This window comes from Rutidosis leptorrhynchoides, chromosome 9, assembly GCF_046630445.1.
Source record: "Rutidosis leptorrhynchoides isolate AG116_Rl617_1_P2 chromosome 9, CSIRO_AGI_Rlap_v1, whole genome shotgun sequence".
Lineage (NCBI taxonomy): Eukaryota > Viridiplantae > Streptophyta > Magnoliopsida > Asterales > Asteraceae > Rutidosis > Rutidosis leptorrhynchoides.
In genome coordinates, this window is record NC_092341.1 from 43,938,716 (window position 1) to 43,951,476 (window position 12,761).

Sequence of the window (12,761 nt, forward strand, 5' to 3'; positions counted from 1 at the left end):
GCAAGAAAAGAAGAAAAGAACAACATTTATTTTATTAAAATACAAAACATGTATAGCTTCTGAGGCATTGTACAAAACATGTATAGCTTCTTTTTATTAAATACTCTGTGACATTTAAAGACTCTTTTAAAAGAATGGTATTAAAGTCTTAATTCTTGCTTGTAGACTACCAATCAGACAAGTAATTAAGCTTAGTTTATGTTTCAACTCGATATTGTTTGATATATGCAAACAGCGATACTGGGCGGCTAATAGCATCAATAAGAATAAGAATACAGGCATGGTGGAGCATTTGCAACGTTATGGAATCATAAAGTCAAAAAGGGTGGCTGATGTAATCGAGACTGTCGACAGGGCATTGTTTGTTCCTGGTGGGTCCCCAGCTTATGAAGACAGTCCCATGCCAATAGGTTTTAATGTCACCATTTCCGCACCTCATATGCATGCTACTTGCCTTCAGTTACTGGAGAAAAATTTACAGCCCGGGATGCATGCTTTAGATGTTGGTTCAGGTATTCTGCTAAGTGTAAATGCGTGATGTTGAATTGAAATGATTTTATTGAATGTGGTTTGACTTTTTCTATCTGTTTGTTGAATTATGAAATCTTCGTAGGAACTGGGTACATGACTGCATGTTTTGCACGTATGGTTGGACCTCAGGGTCGTGCAATCGGTGTGGAGCATATTCCAGAGTTGGTCGCATTGTCGGTTAAGAATGTTGAAAAAAGTGCAGCTGCTTCATTACTTAAAGATGGATCTCTTGCATTACATGTTGGTGGTGAGTCATTACACTTTTACGCATTCATTATCCTACTACGGATTTATTTATGACTTTTTCCAGGTTGAAATGCGTAACTACTTTCCTCGATTGATGAATTTACTTTTTTTTTTTTTTTTTTGATTTATTATATGCTAATCCAAAAGCAACTGCCAAACATTATACCCGGCCTCGCTGTGATGTGCTCATCCGGAAGTCCAGGAAATCATCAGATACATGTAATGTGGCAATTTGGACCCATTTACCCTTAAAATTGGTCGAGACTCGAGGGTTGGTTATGTTGCATGTCTACAGTGTTAAATGGGTTATGGGTTTATGCTAAATAACTTATTAACGCAAATCGAAACAGGACAGATGAGTTGAAAGCCATCTGAAGGCTATTCAAATGCGTTAATCCTTTTTATATAACTATATTTAAGATTTAAGAATAAGATGGATTCTCAGTGTAATAATATAGTAGTTGCAGAATAATATTTACACGTAGTCCTAAGCAAGGTTGCAAAACTCGCTACTCGGGGAATACTCGTTCGGGACTTTGCGGGGAGTAATCGGGAATTAATCTAGGATTTATTGGATTAGAATTTTTATACATTTAAATACAGTAATAAATATCAAAATTGTATGTGTAAATGTAGAAGAAAACCATATACACAAACATAAACTTTAACATAATTGTCTAAAATTATAAACATAATCATTCATTTGTTCAAAAGCTTTGAAATTCTAGTATAAATTCATATTAAAATTTTGACTTAGATTGACTTTGACCAATAAATCAGAACTTAACCTATTAATTGACATTAACCGATTAATTAAAAAGAGTTTATATAAGTGGATTGGTCTGTTCTTAAAAAAGAGTAATTAATCGGGTTTTTTTTTTTTACCACAGTAGTCCTGTGTATATACAAACCAAATCTGGATCTTTAAATATCTGTGGTTAGGCCCAACCTTATCCGAACCAAGAAAAAAAAATTGCTAACATTGTTCATGGATTGGACTAAATATGAAAACACTGCTAAAGTTACTACCTGTAACCCAACTAGCCCAACCCACCTTTTTGAGACTTGTGTATTTTAGTTTGCTGATAGGCCTGTGCTTTGGTAATGTCTGAATACATTGTGTTTATGAAATTTGCATATATGATGTCAGATGGCAGAAAAGGGTGGCCTGAGTTTGCACCTTATGATGCTATTCATGTTGGGGCAGCAGCACCAGATATTCCTCAACCGCTTATCGATCAACTGAAGCCAGGTGGAAGGTTGGTGATCCCAGTTGGCAAAATATCTCAGGAATTGAAAGTTGTCGATAAAAATGAGGATGGTAATGTAACTGTGCGTACCGAGACTTCAGTACGATATGTACCGCTTACAAGTAGGGAAGCCCAGTTGCGTGGCTACTGACAGCACGTGAGGTTCGGTAATGCACATAAAAGCTCACATACATTGTAATTATTTTCGTTTATTATACGTACCGTTTTGGTTTTGCTTGTTAAGTGTACTATACAATATTGAACTATAAAGTTACCATACTGATAGGAATATTTGGAAGTTCACTAGAATTCAACTACTACAAGCTTTTTTGTTTCCTAAAACAAATCTCTATAACAGTGTATACCCAAGTTGAATCTCTATAACAGTGTATACTCGCTTGGGGGTGGTGTGGGGGTGGGGTGGGGGGTGGGGGGGGGGGGGGGGGTGGGGGGTAAGGGGGGTAAGAGGATTGTGTATGTCTTTTCCATGTTTATAGTTGTATCTTGTACTTATCTCATATGTAATCTTTGCTATATATATTGAATGTGTACCTAGTCCACAAGTGGTGGATTGTAAAACTCACAACTACATTTCAAATACATAACAAACCCATAAACACATTTAAACATGGTTTATCATTATTATTAAACTTCTAAAACATGTACTAATGCATATTTTAAACACTTTTCCTTAGCATACATACGCATTAAAATGGTGTGGCTACAGCAACAAGAGGAACTTTTTTCCTAACTGTAAGACCAGGTTGTTCATTCATATCTAGACTATCTTCATCTTCATTAGGCAGTTTCCAATCAAACTTATGCAAAAGATTAGCCAACACGTTTTCATCCGTCGCCATTGCGAACGCAATCCCAGGACACCCTCTTCGTCCAGCACCAAACGGAATCAAATCAAAATCTTGCCCTTTGAAATCAATCGAACAATCCAAGAACCTCTCGGGTTGAAACTCATCTGGATCATCCCACACTTTAGGATCTCTTGCAATTGCCCATGCATTAATTATAACACGAGTTCCTTTTGGGACGTCATAGCCCATGACTTTAACGTCTTGGTTGGCAACTCGGGGAACTAGGGTCGGGATTGGAGGATGAAGACGAAGACTTTCTTTAACGACAGCTTTTAAGTATGTCATTTTGTTAACATCCGTTTGGTTTATGTGTTGTTTGCCTTTCATTACCATCCTTACTTCTTCTTGAACTTTTTTCAAGATTTTGGGATGTTTCAAAAGCTCTGTAAATGTCCATTCTAAGACTGTTGCTGTTGTATCAGTTCCAGCAGTATATGCATCCTATGATGTTCAAAAGATGTTAGTATTGATCATAAAATACAAGATTTTTTTTTTTTTTTTTTTTTTTTTTAAACTAAATTAGCAACATACTACTTCGGGCATTAATGTTGTTATGAAGATTCAAGTACATAATTAGAAACTAATTATTTTTTCAATTGTAGAAGTGACATTAATTTATTGAAAATTTAAGTAACTTACTATTTACCATGCTTTTTTTACTTTAATCCATATCAAAAATATAATTACATGAAGGGAAATGAACGAGTATAATAAATGATATTTGAGTTATAAATGAAAATTTTGAGTGTAACAAATCATCCTTATCTTATACCAGGCATACATTTGTCAAACCCATATTTTATTAGAATATGAATTTAAATTAGGTTGATGTAAACGACTCGACTCGACTCGACTCAATTAGTCAATTTCATTTATATTATATTAAGTAATTGTCACACAACGGGACACATGAAGAAGAAAATGACGACAAACTATGTTAGGATGGTGGCGACGCATAAAAAAGAAGTAACAGCAGAAATAAGAAGAAGAATAAGATGGAGAGTGATAGATTTTTTAAGAAAAAGTAAAAAACTGCAGGCAATAGAACGTGAAGAACAAGAGATTAAGAAATGTAACGATCAAACGTGTTGTAGTTCAACTGGTAGTGGTCCGCCTCTCTTAGCGAGAGGTCAGGAGTTCGACTCCGGTGAGCTGCAACATTGCACTCAATGTTATCCCTGACCTGAAGTATCCACCCAAGTCGCCTTTCACTTAGTACGGGGGCAGCGGGGAGGGGAGGTTTTACGGGCCATGCCCTCGGATTGGTCCGAGTTTCCTCCAGTGCAGTAGTTGGGGGCGGGTTATGCAACTACAGGAGATGAACGCGTGGGTGGTTTAGTTCTCCTAGGTGATCCCAAACTGATGTTCAAAAAAAAGGTAACGACCAATCGCTTTCAATGTCGGCATCATACTATTTTTAGGTGGCGATAGCATAACGTCTTTCGGGGACGATAGAAAAATTGACATTTATTATTAAACATAGTATTATGCCAATAATATTTGCTACCTTTGCTATTAATATTTTATTAATTATATTATATTATATTATACATATACGCTAATTGTGGTGGGGTTTTTGGTAGTTTTAGCCACCCCCACCATATTAAACGGGGATTATCACATAAATGCCCATTTTTTCTACCTTTTTTGACTTAGAACCCATAAAAATATTTTTTTGACAATTTGCCCGCGCAAGGCGCAAGGACGCAACGTGTCTCTTTGCGACCTTGCTCCCCGGTGGACGCAAGGACGCAAGGTGCTTCTTGCGACCTTGCTCCCCGGGGACGCAAGGACGCAAGGTGTCTCTTGCGACCTTGCTCCCCGGGGACGCAAGGACGCAAGGTGCCTCTTGCTCCCGCCTGCATGTCATAATCAATGTTTTCTTTGAGGCATTTCATCAAACACCTTATGTGCATCATTCATCAAAGTTGCACCAGCATGATCCAAATAAACATTTCCTACCCAATAAATAAATCAATATAAAAATTTATCAAATTACATAAATACAATAAAAAAATCAAAAAATAAACATTACAATAAAGGATTTATTACCGTCAAGTCCTTTAAATCAGTAGCTCGGATATTTTCTTCATATATAAACGATCAAGAAATAATCATACAATTAAATTAAAGGTCTCAACATAAACAAGCACTTTAAAGCCAGCCAATTAAATAGTTTACCATGAAAGATAATCAAGAAAAATACCAAATGTAAGGCGCACGCAAGGTGTTTGATGAAATGTCTAAAAGAAAACTTTAACTATGACATGCAGGCGGGAGCAAGAGGCACCTTGCGTCCTTGCGTCCCCGAGGAGCAAGGTCACAAGGGGTACCTTGCGTCCTTGCGTCCACCGGGGAGCAAGGTCGCAAAGAGGCATCTTGCGCGGGCAAATTGTCAACTTTTTTTTGTTGTGGGTTCTGAGTCAAAAAAGGTAGAAAAAATGGGTATTTAAGTGATAATCTATATTAAACGACAATCAACCAAAACCAAACCCAAAAAAGGCAAAACACCCCCTCCAACTTTTACACACTTACAAAAACTAACCTGTACTCCGGGGGGTTAAACTGTCAATTCCCTAACTTAAAATAAAAAGTTCAGTCGAACCCTTCGACAGCCCGTATCTTTCTCCTCGCTCCGATTTAAATTTGACCAAACACTCCGTTAAACTCGAAATATTTTCACGAACAAAACGAAACTTGGGGTTTGTGGTAGTTTTGGCCACCCCCACCATATTACACGACAATCAACCAAAACCAAACCAAAAAAGGCAAAACACCCCCTCCAACTTTTACACACTTACAAAAACTAACCTGTACTCCGGGAGGTTAAACTGTCAATTCCCTAACTTAAAATAAAAAGTTCACCCGAACCCTTCGACAGCCCGTATCTTTCTCCTCGCTCCGATTTAAATTTCACCGAACACTCCGTTAAACTCGAAATATTTTCGCGAACAAAACGAAACTAACTACGTTCGAAACGGACACTTTTTAAAAAACGCTAACACAACGACAGCCCGTATCTTTCCGCTCGCCGCGAGTAAAATTTTTCCGACAGCACCGTCAGACTCGAAATAATTTTATGAACAAAACGATACTAACTACGTTCGAAACAGACACTTTTTAAAAAACGCTAAACACAACGACAGCCCGTATCTTCCTGCTCCCCGCTTAAATTTTTTCGCCAACACCATCAGGCTCGAAATAATTTTATCAACAAAAAGAAACTAACTACGTTTGAACCGAACAGATTTTAAAAAACACTAAAGACGACGACACCAACAACGACGCATAATACATGGGTCATTTTCCCTTCTGCAAATAAAACTGCGTTAAATATGAATACGCGGGCCGAAAGACCCCGCCGCATCGCGCGGGCCGGACCGAACTAGTTCATTTTAAAACACCATTATTAGCGACATTAAGGAACAAATCCATGTGCGAATCCTACAAGTATAGGGAATTAATTAATCAAGAGACCATAATAATGGCACCGTTGTTCGTATTTCCTGTTATTTAATCATCAATCTGGATTAACGACTAAACTAGTTATATAATGTCATTTTTTTATTTCTCTCAAACTCCAGAACAAGAAACGTGTAAATTCCTTTTTGTGGTCTATACCACTCCCTACGGGCTATGCCCTCACTCTACCCTCTGCCTTATCCTCGAGGGTGCCAATGACATTTACAAGCCCTCGTTTTGCCCTCATAGCCTCGTGATGAGTTATTTCATCAAATAGCATATTTTAGGATGGATCAAGTGCATTATTTTGTTCATACCTTATCGAGTTGTAATATAGCTTATTTAATTAATTTTGTGAGATCGTGTGATGGAGAAGAAGTATGTCATGGTAGTGGTGTGTGATGAGTATATGATGAGGAAGAATGACGTCATAGTTGAAAATGGTCCTAAAAAGCAAAAAGTTTTACGGTTTTTTTTTTTTATGGGTGTTATTCATTTTATTTTATTCTTAGGTCATTGTTTATCCAAGTCTTCTCCCTTCTTTTGATAAAAGCAAGAGAAAACTATAATCAAACGTAAAAACAAATAAGTAATTTTTTTTTTTTTTGAAAGGCAAGTAAAAATTTTATATAAAAAAGAACCAATACACGAGATACAAACTAGCAAGGGGCTAGTCAAAGCACGAACCGCACTCAAACCAATACACGAAACCACACAACATAAGCTCGAAAACTAAACAAGGCACATAAACACGAGGACATTAGAGCAAACACGACACGACACTAAGTAGACTAAGATTCCGAGTCCGATGACGTTCCGGAGTCCGATGACGCGCAAGAGGAGCAGCATGAGCAACAGCCAATATTAACCCCCGTGTTATTCATCACATTCTCGATAAAATATCTATCGTGCCATCGAAAATTATCTCGACGTCGGTTATGCTTCATATAACTCCTACCCCACACATGTCGAATAAAGTGACTTTTGATCAAAGGAGGGGCTTTTTTCCTTCTAACACGAAAACGAGCTACCGCAGAATATACTGGATCGAGAGGGGCGTCCAGTAAGTCTTCACAAGCATTTTCAATAGGGCTAGGTACACCCATGTCACGATGGACTGAGCCCGGTTCAAGCCCATTTGGGGCATGATTATCCAAAAATTGATCACAGGAAGTTTCTGGCCCAATATGAGGAATAGGCCCATTTTGGTTTTGAATCTCACTCGACAAGGGATCTGGAAAAACACGCGTGCCCTTACTATCCTCGACCATTATGCTTTCTGCTTTGGAACCAGCAACAGAAGATATCGTAGATTGGATTACATCGGGTAAAGAATCACCCTTTAATTTGAAATCCGTTGAAGAAATCGAGGTAGTAGATTCGACGAATGGTGCCTGATAATCCACCGGAATGAACTCTCCATCTTCTACCTCATCATCATCGACCTTATCGACTTTTACAGAAGGATTATCAGGTTGGAATTCTTTCTTATCATCTTCACAATTTACATCTGTATCTGCTGTTGCAATATGCTCACTTGATGTATCTGAACCCAAACATGATGATTTAATATTACCCGAGTTAGAGTCTATGGCCGGCTCCGATTGAATTCCACCGTTGACATCTTCGACACGGGATTTATTTACTTCGACCAGAGACCATGAGAGCCGGTCTTTGTTGAAACTAAAGACAAGGTTATGGTTTCTCACCGATTCCGAAAGATCAATTTCGATCCATTTACCCCCGACTCTTATCTCAATGTGATTTGATTTGATTTGATGAGCTGAGACTCTTTGGGGTGATGGTTAGCCCCAACGAGAGATTCGACGAATGTTTTACCTTCCCAGCTAATTGGGTTTGGCGGTTTTGCAGAGACTCGACTCCAAGTAACATGAGGGAACTCTTCATAATCATTAACATTCAATTTGGAAACTCGATCAATATTATCGGCATTATTTTCAGCACTCAGGTTATCAACACGAACTTTATTCCTTCCACGATTAGTTACGTCTCTTTCTAAAGCTTTATAAGCACGAATCCATCTCCCGTTGACTTGTATGTTGTTTAAAGCTTTCAAGAAAGAATCGATGTCAGGAATGTCAACGAATCGGACATACCCAAAGCGTTGGCCACTCGACAGCCTCTTCCGAGCAAAGTACACGTCTTTGAAAGTCCCATAGTTCTCGAATACTCTCCGACAATCATCACGAGACCAAGAGTCCAAAAAATTGAAAATTAAAAACGAAGTAACACGACTATTACTCGACTTTGAGAACGAAGAGCCATTTGGCTTCGACATAAGGATCACAACATCTTCGGCCAGAGAACTGACCGGAGAAGGTGGTGGAAAGGATGGTCGAAAAGGTGGATGAAACTGATAAGGTGGTGGTTTGATCGGAATAGGTTATGGTGTTTTTTGAGAGTATCTAAATTATATATACTACGTAGTAGTTAATAGTTAACCAAGTGATCATAAAAAAAAAAAAAAAAAAAAAAAAAAAAAAAAAAAAAAAAAGGTTTGGTAAGTGATGATCATCACTCCACTTGCTCAACTTTTTATCCTTTTTTATTAAAGATTTTGTTAACAAGGTTCATAAGACTTTTCATTAATATGCATTAATTAAGTTGCCATACATAGTGGTTATTCATTACTTTTTAAATATTCGTGACAGAGTGTTAGGATTGTCATTAGCTAAATTCTTTATTATAAAATTATTAAATTACAACAAAAGAAAGACATATTAAGACAAATATACAGTTATTGATTACTAATACATATTGAATTAGTTTGTGAATTTGGTAACGTTCAATATGTATATGTATGACGTTTAAACTATGTAACGAACTGTCACACTTAATTTAAAGGGAGGGGTTCAACTAGGGAAGGTTACAATAATTGTTATATATTATAGTGATAAAGCATTATTATTTGATATGGTTAGTTTGAATTAATCATAGATCCTTCCTTCATACGTAACAAATTATTTGCTACTTGTATTTTATAGAGTAATGACGTCTAGAGTTTTATTATGTTACTGTATATTCAATATTCAACTCAAGGCTTCATTTTCTTAACTAATGAGGGACAAAGATCTACTCAAAGTAACCCATACCAATCAATCGACTTTCAACAAAACAAATATGACGAAACAAAATAATGGATCAAGTAGATACGGGACAAGATTCATTGACTTTGGGTGCGTTTATTTACCTCTTAATTGAATGGTTCATCACTTAATTGTTTCTTATCTCTGAATGACAGATGGTACTGAATGGTTCAACTGAACCATTCAGGACTAAAATTCTCCCTTAACGATTAAACACCTAGGTTTTATGTAATATTATTTTTAAATTATATCAAAAACACTTATTAAACAACTATTTTGTACGGGGTAATTTTTATTCAGATTATGGTTGGATATAAATATTCCACACTTCGACTCATGATATATGTTCAAGACTTGGTTTTTGAATTGGAATACTTCATGGAATAAAAAAAATCGTTTGTATGTTATCATTATCTCTACAGTTTGGGCTCTTTGGAGACATAGGAATGGTGTGGTTTTTGCTAATCAAGAGTTAAAGAAGACCGACCTTTTCGATTTCATTCGTGAATGTTCGTACTTTTGGTGTCGGTTTAGAGGCAAGGTTTATATTGGTTGGAATGATTGGCTTATTAAGCCCATGTAATTTGTTTTACGTTTCTTGTTTGTTTTGGTCCTAGTTCCTTGCTAGGTCCTTTTTTATTCTATCAATAAAGTTATTCATTGCCGTTTAAAAAAAAAAAATTCTACGTTATTCGTTCAAAATTATTATCAAATAGATTATTGTTATTCAGAAGCAACTTCATTTGAAACCTTTAAATCATCCAAATTATGAACCATCCAGTATTAAATCATTTAATTTTATTAAACACATTATTAATTCCGGTTCTTTTAGAAAAAAGAAAGAACTCACACACCTTAACAAAAAAAATATTCACCAATATTATATTAGCACCCTTTTGAACTTGAATCCACAATTTTAGACCAGAGATGCACCTCAATACTGCTAAATCATGCAGCGAATCCAAAAATATTTTAGATCTTGGCAAGAATAAATGTTTGAGAGGAGTCTAGTGTAACTTTATAAATAATTACACTAAACTCACGTAAAACTACAAAAATAAATAATTTGTGAGGGGCTGCTAACTCCGGTTGTCCTACCCTGACGAAAACTGGAATTTATTTCAATCGGGGGCGATTTTTTTTTAAAACGTTCACATTCACTGCAATTTTTTTTCTTCCATTCTTCCATGAATATACAACTGGGTCATAGGCTTTTGGGTTTGGGCCAAGATATGGATGCTTTTGGGAAAAATACACCCTTTTGGGTCATGAACTTTTTGGTTGGTGTCAAAATATGAAGTTTTTTGGACAAAATACTAACTTTTTTCTTCAAAGAAAAGAGTCCGAAAATGAAAAAGATGAAGGCTTTTGGGTTTGAGGCAAAATAAAATAAAAAATCCAAAATTTTAAGCTTAAAAATTACAAATCCATTGGGAGGAGGCGCTCCTGTCCTACTCTAATTCCGCCATTGCCTACGGTGCTCTGCGCCTAACTAAAGCCAATAACCCTTTGGTCATTTACTTAACATTATTACACTGATCTAACATTCATGAGGTTTTAATTTGTTTTGGGCAAACTAAAAGCATTTATATATTTGTGTTGATTGTGTTGTTCTTCTAAGAGCAAATATATGCCAAGATAGTAGATATGAATAAGTAAAGAAAGTTACCAAGAGGAGTGCTTTAATGGCAACTCTATCAAGAGTCACACCAATGCTATCATCCTTTTGGATCTTAAGCAATATATCGATGAAATCTTCCCGACCACTACCACAACAACCGCGACCCATCATCCGCTCCTCCACCTTACCCTCCAAGAACTCATCAATCTCGCTTGCCACTCGATCGATTTTATCATTCAACCCTCTCAATCGATCCACCCACGCAAGCCTTGGAACCAAATCCTCCAAATTAAGACCACCCAACAACTCAAAAAACTCCCTTAACATCTTCTTAAAATTACTACCACTTTCCCCTTCATTATATTTTCTACCAAAAGTAACCCTACATATCACATCATTTGTAAGTGTCACAAACAAATCACTCAAGTCAACCACTCCATTACTAGATTTCTTTATATTTTCGACCGCGCTATCAATCTCTTCATCTCTTACTTCACCACTTGATTCCACCATTTTGTTACTTAAAAGATGGACAACCATAATGCTCTTTACTTGTCTCCAATATTCGCCATAAGGCGCCACCGACACTTCTTTAAGATCGTATAAAAGTTTCCTCCACATTTTTAGTTCTGGTCTATTAGCAAAGATTAGATCTTTTGATTTCATTATTTCACGTGCTGCGTCAGCGGATGACACCACTAGGGTTCGGACAGAGCCCAAGTGGATCAGCATGACCGGACCACCGTAGTTTTGGGCTAAAGCATGGAGGGAACGGTGAAGAAGTGGGCCAATTTGGTGAAGGTTGCCGATTATTGGCAGTTTTGGTGGTGATGGTGGAAGGTTTTTCTTGGTGGAAGGTCTAATAAAGTTGTAGATTTTTAAGAGAAAAAATACTAGGATCAACAAACGTGAAGCATACACAAAAAGAGCCATTGCATTTTCTTGACTGAAACTTGACATTTTAATGAAGAAATGGACTGGATTATGCGACTTCTATGTATTACTGTCAGGTCTATTTATAGAAGAAAAGGTGTTACAGTGAAATATTAAAAAAATATATAAGATATTTTAAGTAAATGATTGTTTAATCCTGCACATACAAATTTGACTATAGGGTGCTAACTATTAGTTCACAGTAACATGAGTATGAACACCATACTCTTACTTTATACAATAAATAAGAATTATAGTGCAGAAAATGAGAGAAAACGATGAATAGAATAAGAAATAGATAATTGATCGTGTCAAAGTACAAGTTACAAATGAAACATACGTCCCTATTTATACAGATAAAAAACCAAATCTGAAAATTTGGTTTCCAAAATCACTTAGCTATAAATATAGAAAAGATAAACTAAAAACCAAACTAATTTGCTATTAATTAGAAAGTCAACTTCTGGAGATAAAATCAAATCTTCAAAACATATCTTCTTAATCTTCAAACATATCTTCAGAATATTCTTTAGCTTAGGCTTCAAGAAATCTTCAACGTTGACTTTAGTATTTTCCAGAGTCTGCAACTTCAGACTCTAAATCTCCAGACTCTAAAATCTGCAAAATACTTTTGACTCATCAGATTATTAATTCTACTTTTTTCAACAATCACCCCCTATCTGATGATGTCAAAACAACCTGTTCACCTAATTAACCACCTTAGCATATTCCTTTTCAATAA

At 36.4% G+C, this 12,761-nt stretch overlaps 2 protein-coding genes across 2 annotated transcripts; one reads left to right on the forward strand and one right to left on the reverse strand.

The window, feature by feature from the left end:
• Positions 1–280: 280 nt before the first annotated feature.
• LOC139867452 (protein-L-isoaspartate O-methyltransferase 2-like) lies at positions 281–2,305 on the forward strand. The gene is made up of 3 exons (XM_071855819.1): positions 281–512; positions 614–778; positions 1,928–2,305. The coding sequence occupies exons 1-3, from the start codon at positions 281–283 to the stop codon at positions 2,176–2,178; spliced, it is 648 nt and encodes a 215-aa protein (XP_071711920.1). The 3' UTR covers positions 2,179–2,305.
• Positions 2,306–2,734: 429 nt separating this feature from the next.
• On the reverse strand, positions 2,735–12,046 carry LOC139867692 (cytochrome P450 736A117-like). The gene is made up of 2 exons (XM_071856057.1): positions 11,135–12,046; positions 2,735–3,337 (listed from the first exon to the last, which is right to left on the reverse strand). The coding sequence occupies exons 1-2, from the start codon at positions 12,044–12,046 to the stop codon at positions 2,735–2,737; spliced, it is 1,515 nt and encodes a 504-aa protein (XP_071712158.1).
• Positions 12,047–12,761: the final 715 nt, after the last annotated feature.